The 14321-nt window shown below is 31.1% G+C and overlaps 2 protein-coding genes across 2 annotated transcripts; both read right to left on the reverse strand.

Moving 5' to 3' along the window:
- Positions 1 to 743: 743 nt before the first annotated feature.
- Positions 744 to 7773, reverse strand: LOC130893444 (transcriptional repressor protein YY1-like). Its single transcript, XM_057799573.1, has 6 exons — positions 7224 to 7773; positions 4465 to 4650; positions 4181 to 4403; positions 3451 to 3570; positions 3277 to 3392; positions 744 to 2944 (listed from the first exon to the last, which is right to left on the reverse strand). The coding sequence occupies exons 1-5, from the start codon at positions 7687 to 7689 to the stop codon at positions 3287 to 3289; spliced, it is 1101 nt and encodes a 366-aa protein (XP_057655556.1). The 5' UTR covers positions 7690 to 7773; the 3' UTR covers positions 744 to 2944; positions 3277 to 3286.
- Positions 7774 to 10066: 2293 nt separating this feature from the next.
- Positions 10067 to 14297, reverse strand: LOC130892954 (zinc transporter ZIP9). The gene is made up of 5 exons (XM_057798705.1): positions 13969 to 14297; positions 13690 to 13899; positions 11829 to 12049; positions 11618 to 11736; positions 10067 to 10408 (listed from the first exon to the last, which is right to left on the reverse strand). The coding sequence occupies exons 1-5, from the start codon at positions 14062 to 14064 to the stop codon at positions 10188 to 10190; spliced, it is 867 nt and encodes a 288-aa protein (XP_057654688.1). The 5' UTR covers positions 14065 to 14297; the 3' UTR covers positions 10067 to 10187.
- Between the last annotated feature and the right edge of the window lie 24 nt (positions 14298 to 14321).

A 14321-nucleotide genomic window follows, 5' to 3' on the forward strand; every position in this document is an offset into this window, starting at 1 on the left:
TGAATTTAATTGAAAAATTATTTATTTTATGTACATTTCCTTTCTGATATTTTACAATTACAAACTAAGTTACATAAATAATATTATTTATAGTTGAAATTCAATCACAAAATGAAGTAACGAATCCTAACTGAAAACGACTAAAACAAAAACGTTTTTCCTGTATTTCCATATTTATAAAAATATTTCCTTTAATTTTAAGTCAGTCACTTGTACAAACAAATTTATATTTACAATGCTAGGTAGGACATGTAACATTTTTTTGGATCAAAATTTGTTGGATTTCCTTCACCTATATTTATTGACCTAATCGAAGATATTTTCAATTTTAAATTCGATTTATAAATTTTTGTAGGGCGGTCACGTACGGAAAACATATTTGATTACTAAACTAAATATGTATTTCTACATAAAATTTCATTTTTCTTCAGTGTCTTGTAATATATAATAGAAAATATAAAAAATAAAGCGCCGCCTCCCAGTCCTATACTACTTGCTTCGATTCCTTCAGTATTCACGTTTCACCCGGTATATTTTCGGGGCTACAATTTTTTTAAATGCATTCCTCCCACTTGCCTACACTTTTTCGTAGACAATGTAGACCAATTACTGAAGCAGATTTTATCACCAATCAAATCGTAACATACTGATTAATATATCAAAGATATATCTTGGGATTTTTATCGTTTCCTCGGGGTTCTTCCTTACATCTCATAAATTTCGTCGGTATTCTTCGCATCTCGTTTTCCTTTTTACTAACACGAGTTTTCTTTCAATTTTCAAATTATTGAAATATCCTTATCATATTTTTTACACATTTTTACGTCAATTTGTAGCAATCCCAACTTCTTTATACAAGGTATCCTATACTGTAAACAATGTACCTTTAATAAATTAGAAAAAATTAAATAATCCCAACAAATTTCAGATTTCAACATCTAAATCAATAAAATCAATCGAATACTGGTTTTATGAAGAGTATTCATATTTATAAGAAAAAGGGGGATAATAAATCGTCTTTTCAAAACATTACAACCGCACCTTGCAACAAAATGAAGCAATTGGCGTTAAATAGAAACCAGAGGCTACAAGGCTACAAGAATATGTAAATAGCCTTTATCATCCCAGATTAATATTTTCCCTTGTGTTTGATAATACTAGTAGCTTTTCATGGAATTAATATTAAAATATGCACTTTTTGTGATAAGTGCATATCATAGGAAATTGCATTGAAAATGCAGTTAAATGTCATCAATACCAGACTGTATCTCAGATAGGAGGAAAATTTCCACATTCAAAATTCAAATAATTTTGTTTCCTGTTTAGGTCCATTTATGACAACTTTACAGCTCTGTATTTCAGAAATTAGTTGACATATCTGTACCTGTACCAAATTTCAAGAAAATCTGTGATCTCAGAACTCTTAAAATACAAAAGTGATAACAATGACTAATTTAAATGTGTTCCTCACTGACCCTATCGGTCTGAATGTGTCAAAGGGAACGTAGGGTTAAGTACTTCCAATTCTAGTTCATAATAGGCTTTCTAGATATTAGAAGATCTTAAGCTATCTTAATTATTTCATAATTATAAATATGGCACTACAATTGACAGATCACCGATATTCAGTTAGTATAATTTAATAAATATATTTTAAAACAATATAATAATCAACAACTTTTTGTAAGAGGATCATATTTTTTACTTGCACATGCCGCCCATACAAATTGCTATTTTCAGTATATTTTACAACCCACCTAAAGAAAGTTTTGATCACATTCTGATAAAATTCTGTTGTTTCTAGCCCGCTGTAGATGTGAACAATTTTCGACGCCAAAACCAAATTTGGCGAGCTAAGAATTTTTTTTTAATAGGAGTTTATTGTATTTATATTATATTTTCGTAGATTTCTCTTGCTACCTTTGAATAGCATTCGCCTAAGAAAATATTCAATTCACTAAAAGACACCTCCAATGTCATCAATCCACTCTCTATTGGCGGATTCAGCAGATAGTTGATTAAAAATTACTTTCATTATCACAGTTTAAATAACAGACACTGCCTAACAAAATGATGATTCAACAGAAAGAAATGGTCTAAAATTGCTCTAAAATAAAATCTGCTGGTTATAAAGAAGGTCCTCAATTATATACTCTAGCAGTGCCTATTGAGGGTATGTCCCTTTTTCCAAAAGGATGTTATGTACTCACAGAAGAACATTTAAGCCAAAAAAATGGCAAATAGTTTTAATTGTTAATTAAATGAGCATAAAGTAAATGTTTCGTGAATTTCCACGAGCAGGAATACCCTTTCTGAACTCGATAATTGATATAATGTACCATAAGATTAAGATAAGGTATTAAGAATCTATTTTTTTTGTTAGAATGTGGTATATATTTTTCTAAAATGTTTGCATGAAAATTGATTTAAAAAAATTATTTCATACAAACAAAAAAATTTATTGAATTTTGAACCTCACAATAAACTATTTCATGGAATATGTTTATACAAGTGGAGAAAATTGAAAATGAAATTTAATATCACTCAACTTATGAAAAACTAGAAGATAATGATGAATAGTAAAATAATGTACAGGTGAGCTGCAAAATATACTGTATGTGGAGATTCAATATTGAATTTAATCAATTTACTTTATCATGTTTTACGTATTTATAATGACTGTAAAAAATTAGTGCGGTTTCAACTATAAAATAGTAAATTTACAATAATTGGTCGTAATAACCAATAATCACGTGAAAATATAACTTCACTATATATTCTTCACGCTTGCTTTGGAGAATTTCTTTCAGTTGGCTTTAAAAATTAAAACAGTCCCGCCAACTCGTAAAACATAACACACTATTGTTAGAAAAATATTAACCTAACGGAGGTACATTCACTTGACTGGGGGGTTTGTAGCTCTTAAATTACTAGTTGATAAACCCTAAAAATAAAAAAAAATAACAGTGAATTTGATATTCGATTAGAACAACACACTACAGATAGAAAATATAATGAAACTAAATTTTTATTCAACGATAATAAACAATTTAATTCCAAGTTATAGATAGGCACTTTGAGTTTATTTTCTGCTGATTTCTTTTTGTTTTTTTAGTTTTCGAGGCAGCTAATTCTCATTTTACAAATGTAAAGTTTATTAACCTGAAATGTATAGTATCTAAAAAATTAATATGATAGACAAATCTTCTGAGAATTATTACGAATTCTTGGCCCAAAAACTAACCAGGAACGGTATATCAAAATGATTTTACTTGCCTATATCGTTTTAGTCTGCATATACAATATAATCTGGATCGGCGACTTCCACCTGTACGTAAGGTTGTTGTATCATTTGTATACTATTTGAAGTACGTTGCATGTTATTTCTAGATCTAAAATGGACATTTTAAGTACCATCTGTAATTATCTGATTTTTTGAACTAGTCATACTTAGCTTTGGCGTGCGTTAAAATGTGACTTTTGAGATTTGTCGATTGTGCAAATTTCTTATTACAACCATCAAAAGGACAAACGTACGGTCGGTCACCGGTGTGTATCCTCACATGTGTCCTAAAATGAGAAAATAATAGTTTTTTTCAATCATTAAGATTTTAATTTATTTATTCATCAAAAATATTTACGAATACATATGAACTGGCTGTTATGAATATGAGATACTAACACAGATCCTTTTTGTTGATTTCAAAACAGCTTATGATAGTGTGAACAGAGAAAAGTTCATCCAAATATTACGAGAATTAGAAATTCCAAACAAACTAATTCAACTAGTACAGATGAAATTCTCCTGGATGGCCAGACTTTTATAGCTTAATGATTTCCTTTACCTATAATGACTATTCCAAAGCACAAAAAGCAACGGTGCTTGGTGTAACCTTGTTGCATGCCCAAAAGAATAGCAATAATTTCAAAATCTGCGTAGATCTTCCAAGAATATTTTTCATACTTTATCAAGTACAAGCCTCAGATTTTCGTAGATTTATTTCAAAGAGACTGCATGACCCACAGGAATAGAAGGGTCTGTATTTCTATTGTGTAATAGTACTGCTTTTAAACTACTTTTTGATGAATCTATGAATAATCTCCAGTGTGATCTGCTTACTGTAATAATTGTGGTAAAAAATGAATGTACTCATAAATAACCATAATATAGAAATATTACCTTAAATTAAAATCTAAACTGAATCTCTTGCCACACCCCTCGAATGTACATTGAAAAGGTTTTTCACCTGTATGAACCAATTGGTGTCTCTTGAGTTTACTCGATTCTACAAAAGCTTTTCCACACTCTGCACATACATGTACACGAGGTCCATGTGTATGTAAGTGTTTTCTCATTGCCGAATTATCTCTAAACATTTTATTACAGCCTTTGTGAGGACATGCTGAAATACGAAACAGGTATATTATTGTATGCAATATAAAATAGATCAAAAATAAAGTTACCTATTGTTCTATCTGAATTATCTTGATTCGGCCTTCGAACTCTTGGACTCTTCAAACCAGGTCGCGCAAACTCGGCTAATTGTTTTGGGTCCGATAGGTCTAATCCAGGAATTCCATCAACGGGGATTTTTTTGCCGGTCATATATTCAGTATAATCTGGATCTGGTTCAGGATTTGAGCCTTCATCTGGACAATACATAAAATATTTTTCATTAATACTGATAGAAAGAAAATAATAGAGGGTATTGCACAACTGTTTTTTTTTCCTTGAATGTACTTGTCCTTGTGATTTGAAGAAGTTTATTGTTTCCCCATTTGCCAAACTAAGTAAAATTATTAAAGTTTTATAGCAGCTCCAGGCAATGAAATCAACGGTAGGGTTTACAGGTAAATTTACTAATTCTCAAAAGTCAGATGTCAGTAAAATTAATTAAATTTTCCTGAAGACTTGCTTGCTAATTAGTTACCAAAAAGTTATTTGGAATTTGTTATCAACTGTCTCACTATGGAACCAAATATCTACTTAAAATAATTTTGTATAGCGGGTCCCAATCAAATAAGAAATTATAGAATTATTTGTGTTGTCAACAAGGGAATTTGAAACTAATTCATGCTTGATGACAAATGTGGTTGTTGTGACCATATGACCCCCAGAACATCACCTAATCATCACACATCACACAGCTGATAGTGAATAATTAAAAAAAAATTAAACAAAACTTCAGAAATGACCAACAAGGACATAAAAAAGGTAGAAAAAAAATAGTGAGACCATACTACCCCGGAACATCCCCTTATTATCTCCCCGCTCACGTAGCTATAAGCAAATCATTAAAAAAATTATTAAAAGATGAGGATCTGTTCGAAATTTTCAGGATTTACTAACAAGGCCATAAAAAACGTAGGAAAAAAATATCGAGACTATACCACCCCCGAAACATCCCCTAATCATTGCTCAACTCACGCCGTTGCTAGGGAATAATTAAAAAAAATTAACCAAGGCGGGTCTCAAATATATAGAAAATATCTAAAAATGTTTTATCCACTTAATCTTTAATTTTTGGTGTAAAATTATGTAGTCTATTATATCATTATATGTTTCCACTATTGACATTTTTTTGCAAAAATTTGGTATATTTTGTAAAAAAATATTGGTGGTAGAAATCCGTGGATAACTTCACATGGGTGACATTTTTTAAAGAATATCCACAGGGTTTATGGATTCTGCTATTATAATTGTCTACTATAGCAAAATAATTATTTTCTAGAATATTTTCCACTTGTTCTGGTCCTTTGCTGTATTGTTTTCCTTTGTCTACCTCCTTTCTGTGCCACTTGTAGCCAAGTTTTCCTGGATCGTCCTTTCATACTTTTCTAATATTTTCTTTTGATGCTGTCACTTTTCTTATTAGGCTTGGTGATATTCTTCTCTTTATACGTCCTTACTAGTTTTGTTTCTTACTCTGTGTCTGTGTGTTCATTACTCAAGTTTCACTTCCATATATTAACATAGGTACTTTGTTGTATAACTTTATTAATATGTCCTCGTCTATTTATTTTTTCCCGAAAATTGTCTTATTTAGAGCATAGTATAATTGATTTGCTATCTCTATATCTATTTTTCCATATTCGGTGAAAACGATTCCATGGTATTCAAAAGTGGTCACTCTATCTATTCTTTTTCATTGTATTATTAAATATTCTCCATGTTCTTTTTTGATTTACTTCAATTGTTTTGCATTCTCAGGTCTCTATGTATCTGCTACTATTACTATATCGTCTGCATACACTAATCCTTCCATTTTTACTGTGCCCAATTATTGTCTCCAGTTCATTCTCTTTTATTGTTTTTATCATCCTATCCATGGTAAATACCAAAATACACAAACAATATAATATATATCAAATTATTGCGAAGGTAATTAAAAAATATACGTCAGGCTCTCTAAACGCAATTTTGAGAAATTTGTACATTTTTGATGTAAATTTAGCATCAACGTCGTTCTTGGGAAATCAGCTAAAGTAACAAAATTAACTTTTCGACAACTAATAATTACTTTTGTGATAAATTGAATGGTGATTATTTTTTTAGTTTAATACATTGTAAACTATGTATAAGGTTTGATAATGAGAAATATATGTAGATATAGATTTATTCATCTTAATTTTCAGGGAACTAGAACAATTAGGTATGTAAATAAAAAAATGTTACCAAATTTTACGAGTAGGTGTTAAATAATGGAAAATGTTATTAACTAAGACCGAAGATTTTATATTATAGATATCCAAATAATAAGTTTTACGTAAATGATCAATCTTAGGGACATTCCTTATATTATAAAATTTGACACAAGCCCTGTCAAACTAGATCAGATAATTAAAAATATCTCTGGATCAAGGATATTATTCCGATTTTTTATCATATATATATGTAAAATTTCAATACTATCGTATATTTAGTAATTATTATCGTTAAATTGATATTTTAATTTAAATTCCGCCATACTATCCCACCATTACGATTTCCATCGGCCATTTAAAAGTATGGCAGATTCTAGTTTATAAGAGATGGCTGCTACAAATCAAAACAAAAGCGAATCTTCGTCAACTTCGTTATCTATGATATTTCAGAGATTCAGTTAATAAATGAAGCAGTTTTAAACAATCGATAGTGCTTACATAGTGACCTTGAAGTTCTAAATCAATTCGGACGTGAGAAATTCAGTGAAAAATTTGCAAAAATGATTAACAAGACTTACCGTCACTAGCACCTGATGCCCACATAGTTACAGAAAATTCACCTTCCATTGTTTTTATTTGAACTTGTTTTTGTTCCCATTTCCGGGGTTTTGTTTCAACGTGCATATCACTGAGCAAAATTTCATTTTCACGTCGAGAAAGAACACCACGATTTTTTACAGTCTTTTTTCGTTTAGAAGGTCCCGGCGAAGATTCAACGTATAAATCGGAAGAATCGGGAACTGGTACGTCGTAAATATTTAAGGGGTCGCCGGAATCATCTATAATTTCTTCTTGTGCTTCTAAAATAATGTCTCTGCCCAGATCTCTACCTTCTAAAGATTGCATTGACATCATATGTTCTCCGCATTCTACGATTGTTTCACAACCATCGCTCATATCTACGGGAATAGTCTCAATTTCAACGCATTCTTGGATGTCCGGTTGAATTTCGACTTCGCACATGATATTTTGATGGTCCGCCATCACAATGGCTGCTATTTTGTTTATAAAAGATGGTCGAACAAATATGGCCACTCACAACACAACAATGGCGGACAACAAAACTGTCCAACGCCAGCCAGTTCTAATGAAAAACTAGTTTTCAAAAATGAAATGATCAACGACACAGCAAACCATCGTCTTTCACTGTCGTTCCCATATATATAAGCTTAGTTGTACATATCGGAATGTCGTTACTACGTTCAAAATATTTCGGTTCCACCGCCATCTACAAGTGAATAGAAAAAATACATAGTGAAAAATTTCATCCAGCAGTTATTTATTCCGAAAAATGTTAAATTGCAGTTTTCTATAATAGGTGGCAGCACACATATGCTAGAAATTTTAAAAAATTAAAATAAATTTATGAATCTTCATAATTATTAGAGAAAAAAACGTACATAGAAAATGTTTTTTTTTTATTTTCAAAATAATAGAATTGACGAAATGCAGATTTTACGGTTATTTTTGAAAATTACTTATTTAAGTATGATGAAAAAAAAAGTGTATACGAGTGGTGATTGTGAAGTAAAGATTTCAAAAGGTTATTTTATGTATGTCCTTGACAGAAAAACAGGAGAATGGACTCGGGATTTGACAACGGATTTTAATAATAAAAAACAGATAAGGCGTTTATAATTTATTGATTAGTATTAATAAATTGTTGAGATATATAGAATAATGGAAAAATGACAAAAATATTCGTTAAAAAGTATATTTTTTACCTAATTTGATATTTTTAACAACGGTTGATTCGTTTTTTAGCGTTAGCTGAGTATTTGTTTTATACAGGGGTTTCAACTGTTATATCTTGAGTTTAAAATACCAGGATTTAACTGAATAAAATATTTCCATTCATCGAGTTACAGGGCTATGTCAATATTGACATAACTCCATTTCAGGGTGGTCCAAATGATCTACAATCGCGATACGTGTTTCACACCATCGAATAAAAAAATTCCACAGCCAAAGACATTCTTCTCATTCCCTGGATTGCCACTCTAAACCCAAGAGGAAACTTTTTTAACCTCCGCTTCGGCCTACGAAGATCTCCTTGGCTGCAACAAATAGCACAGGAAGGAGGAATAAAGAAGAAAACAATACAGCAAATAAATGAAGTAGAAAAGAATCGGAAAGAGAAGAAAAATTGGATAAAATGAGAACGAAAACTAAAATCCCTATACTCTAATGCTCGAAAGGGCAAGAGTTCTAGAAAAGAAGTAGGAAGAAAAATAATAAATATAAAGTTTATTTTCGAATTTTAAAATTTTCTCAAAGTAGAAATTTATTGAACCTCTTTCATGAATTGTTATTTTAAAATAACTGAAATTCTTTGCTTATTCAGTGCAGTTAGGTTATGGAAGTAGTCGTCAACCATCCCGTGTCCACGTTAACTTGCAATAAGAACACACCGATATCACACTACCCTCTAGACCAGGGATGGGAAAACTACGGCCCGCGGGCCATCTCCGGCCCGCGACCAGCAAACAAAAGTTAAGGACAATTTTCTTTTTATCAGAAATTACATTCTCATGAATTGGCAGTAAAGGCAGTACCCGTAGGGCATAAAACCCGTAAGTCCGATTGTCGTCGAACGTACTACCCATTTGAGGCAACTATTTTTGAACACCAGCAAATTGGAATTTTATAAGTCCTTATCCCGGACACAATACCCAAATATAGTTTTCCACGCCCAGAAAATAATGACTATGTTTGGTACAAGCTATTTGTGCGAACAAACGTTTTCAATAATGAAAAAATTGTTTTCGTAATAGGCTTTCAGATGACCTCCTTTTTTCATTGTTAAAAATTTCAGCATCACAAATGGAGCCGGCTTATGATGAAGTCATGCAGAAACAAAAACAGTTCCACATGTCACATGTTCCCACAAAGACCAGCGCCACTCAACTTTCTACTTCGCAGCTAATTAAAGTTCAATTAATTAAATGTTATTTTTAAATATTACACAATAAATTAGTATTTCAAAAAATTTATGGCAATATTTTTATTTTAGTAAATAATGAAATGTCTCAACTTGGCCCGCCATATATTTTGTTAGCAAAAATTGGCACACAAAGAAAAAAGTTTCCCCATCCCTGCTCTATACCATAATCCTTCACGATCTCAACCCTGCAGAGGAAAAAAATTTGCTATATCAGGGCCATTTTTGAAACCTCAAAAATGTCCCTATCCCTCTCCGAAATACACCAACGAGTTACAGGGTGTTTGAAAGTTCTGAAATTATGATTCCCAAAAACTATTTGACGTATCCTTGTCATATTTAGAGGAAACTGTTTGTGTCAAAAGGATTCTATCCATAAGAGATTTCAATCATTCGGTTTACCAAATAATATTATGTAAATTGTTTTTACTATTTATTAAAAACGTATTATAAATAATTAGATATACTTCAGTGACAATTTCCTTGTCACGAAAACTATACAAAGTCGTGGAATATAATATATTGTATGTAAAAAAAGTTTTTAATGGTGATGACCAATTGATAATAATATTGGAAACAGACATCCTGCAATTAGAAATAATAATTCGATAACTCTCAACCGTGGACCTACAGATGATAATTTCGAATTTTCTATTTGAGGCAGCTTATCGTAACCGTGACTGTGACCCTGAGTTATGTCTGCTAAAACGTGAACAGTAGCTACATATAAAAAAGTTCCTGCTGAAAACAGCATGGCTATACCTGTAAAACGAAAAAAAAATATATCACACATACTTTCATGTGGAAAACCAATTTTATATAAATAGTATTGTGTTTCAAATTTACGATATGTACATTCAAAAAACAGTTTCAAGGTTTTTGTTCAAATTAATTGGATTTGAATCGATAACAATCCCACAGCGACCCATCTTATAATAGTGAATGAGTTTTTGGACGATTGGTATATAATTTAATACCCACAAAAGAGTTCTCAGAATTTCTAGAAAATAGAGAATAAAAAAATAAACAGACCTTCCTAGAAATTATTCAAAAGAACTAATGTAAATAAACCTCCTGCTACAATAAAATCAAACATCGAACGAATTGCGGATATATCCAACGTATATAAAAGGCGCCACGCGCCTTCGTCTAATTTTAGAATTCCTCTACATCTACACAGGACCGACTTCAGGGTGGTAACGCATACGTAACATTACCCTCTCTTTAGATAGAATTCTATAATTCGGCAAAGGCGCGCAGTGCTTTTGGCATACTTTTTATAAACCACAGAATTCGTTTGATATTTGTTTTATGTAAGTTTTTATTGTAGCAGGCGGTTTATTTACATTGTTTCTTTTGTATAATTTATAAGAAAGTCTATTTATTTGTTTTCTTTCTTTATTTTCTAAAAGTTTTCCGAATTCTTTTGGAATATATAAGGAGTTTCTGTAACGCAGTTTAGTTAGTTTATAATAAATAGTCGTAGTGAACAGACCGAATTAGCAAAGAATCTGAATAAAATATTCAAGTTAGTTAAGTGATAGTGATAAGTGATTATATAAATTACTTAAGTGTAGTGTATAGTATTTATATAAATTAAGAACGTAAGAGACAGTGTCTAGTAATTCACCCCACGAATAGAAATCGTATAAATAAAGAAGAAAAATATTACATTGGTGTCAGGACTGGCTCCAGGGCGGAGACGCGTTCGTAACAATATTGAAAAAAAGTCTCCCACACACAGATATGGAACATATTTAATAAATGTTTTAGTTTAGTTGGAATTTCTGGAACCGTTAGTGATATTCATATTGAACACACTGTTTACACCAATAGTCACAATTACACCGTTTGACGCGCGTTTCGAAAACCAAGTTTTCGTCTTCAGAGACTGAAGACTCTTCTTAAAGAGTAGATTGTAGGTACTGTATATTAATAAAAAAATTATAACAACCTTAAAAAGCAGTTTACCTGTTCCATTCAAAGAACTCAGTGTTTCTTTTTGTTTTTGTCCTATTCCAAAGTAAGTAACACACGTTAGGACAGGAGCGGATAATGAAAATATCAGCAAGTGTTTACGTATCCTTTGCCTGCAACAAAACAATATTCAATTCATTCAGTGGGTAGTTGAAGACTATTTTCTAAAGTTTTGAACAAAGTATATAAATTTTGTTTAATATACCTTTCCATGCCTTCGTGTAAAAGAAAACTAACGAGTCCAAAGGCTGCCGGTGCTTTGTGCAACATAATAGCTAAAAACACAATTATTTCAACATCTGCATGACTAGTTGTAGCTGCGGCACCGAGTGCAACCCCATCAGCAGCTGCATGAACCACTAAACCTATTGTTGCTGTACTATTTCGTTCAGATGGATTCAGATTTTCATTTTTACTCTGGGATATCTGGAAGCAAGCAACTTTTAATACAATTCATTTATAACATAATATCATATTAATAAATTATTTAGACTATTAAAGGATCTTAAATTAAAACACCTACTTCATTTTATTGGAACCTCTAACCATTGAAATATGTTTATTATATACACATTTCTGTCTCAATTTTAACGAAATACATATTCTCAATAAAGCAGCACTAGTGTTGTGAGTTGTATTATATTTAAACATAGATTCAATAAATTTTTATTCAGGAGATTTGTTATATACTTCCTATTTGTATTTAGTTTCAATATATGACAACACCATGTGAACTAATGGAAACACAGACGTAAACAAGTGGAAACTACTTTCAGCCAGTTCAAAGCAGCGTTTCTCAGTTTGTGACATTGTGCCCTTGTTTTATTTGTTTCAAAGTTGTACATTACATATTTAGATGTTTTTTGTAAGTGAAATATTTAAATAAGTGCAGTATATGTAAAATAGGTGATCTGTAACCTTGCTAAAGCTAAAAGTTCGGATTCTGAAGCTAGTGTAAAGAAGAAAATGAGATAGAAGACAATTTGAGCCCAAATAAAAACCAGCATGTGGCACTTTAAGGTAAAAAAGATGTTTAAAGAAAATTTGTCTGCTACAAAAATTTTAAAATCGAAACTCCAAGATGCTAACATAAATGTTACCTAGCGTACTATTGGCAAAAATTAACAGAAATAGATTTTAAAGCCTACCATCCTACCAGGAAGCTCAAGTTAACAGCTGCAATGCAAAGCCAAGTTTCTGATGTGAGCCAAACAATAACGTGATAAAGAGATAGGTAATTTTATCACTAGTCATACATTCAATATCATTTTCTATGCAATGATGTAAGATTTGCAGAGATTTTCGAATTGTACTTCTATTTTTGACAGGTTTGTTTTAACGATGAAAGCAGAATAAAGCTGTTTGTGTGTTCTGACAAAACCTGATTGTGTTGTTCAGCCTATTAAACATCCTACAGAAATCATGATTCATCAGCAAGGGTACTAGATGTTTGTATGAGGTAAATTGCAAGATCAATACAAAGATGTCTTATAAAATCAGTTGATTCCTCAGCTCAAAGAATAGTTCTAAATGGGAAACCATTCATTTTTGTGCAAAATGGAGCTCCCTGCCTCTCACTAAGGTCTATAGAAGCTTTTTAGCAGAACATAGTAATCCTCTTAATTAGATTGGCTTAGCAATCCCCCCAATACCCAATTGGAAATATGTGAGAGCTGATTAAAAGACATTTGGCTAATGTGATTACAAACAAAACCCAGCTCTTATAAAAGATCATTCTTTTGTGGAATTATACTCTTCAGATGCATTGAAACCATGCAGTACAGAATTAAAATAAAGTAGTTACAGGTGGTTCAAGAAAACATTAATTTTTCATTACATATTCTTCATTTTTGTTTGATAATCAATAAATACATATTTTTTCTATAATATGGTGTGTTATTAGAGTTACAGATGTTTGTGTGGTTGATAATATGGTAAATATACATTGTATCTCATAAAAAATAATACATGATACATTTTCTATAAAATCTTATAGTGTGTCTAATAATTTGGCTAAAAGTGTAATCAATTTGTCTAACAAACACATATATGACAAAATTACATACCTGATCCACTAACAGCATAAAAATAAAGCCCAATACAAGACTTATGCCAATAACGGAAAGAGGATCTTTATGATCTGTTTCAGGTTCTTGTGAACTGTGATAATGGGGATTTTCTGAAACTAATGATCTTACTCCCTCAGGAATAATAACGGCTAAAGCAGTTCCCACTAGCAGACCTGCTCCAAATACTGTAATCTTTTTTAATTTGTCCTAAAAAAAAATATGTTGAATAATAAAGTCGATATTTTAAACTAATCGAAGTATTCAAATATATAATACCTCCGAAAATGTGAAGAATAATGGTATAGATCCTGCTATGAAGGATCCAATCAACATAACAAATACTAATCCTAGTAACACAGATGTTTCCTCCATGATTTCACTTAAATAATATAAACTAAACTATGTATAAATGAAAAGTTTACTTATGGTTTATACATTATTTACAAAAGGTAATAAAAATATGCGTGCGTTTCATAACATATTGTAACAAACATCATTTATATTTTGAAAATATAAACTATAAATTTACACGTATCTAAAAAATTAAAATATTACCGAATTGTCAAATACGATTTAGAATCATTTGACAAGTGTCAAAGGAATATGGGACCATAGATAAATGAAAATCA

This window comes from Diorhabda carinulata, chromosome 4 (assembly GCF_026250575.1).
Source record: "Diorhabda carinulata isolate Delta chromosome 4, icDioCari1.1, whole genome shotgun sequence".
NCBI lineage: Eukaryota > Metazoa > Arthropoda > Insecta > Coleoptera > Chrysomelidae > Diorhabda > Diorhabda carinulata.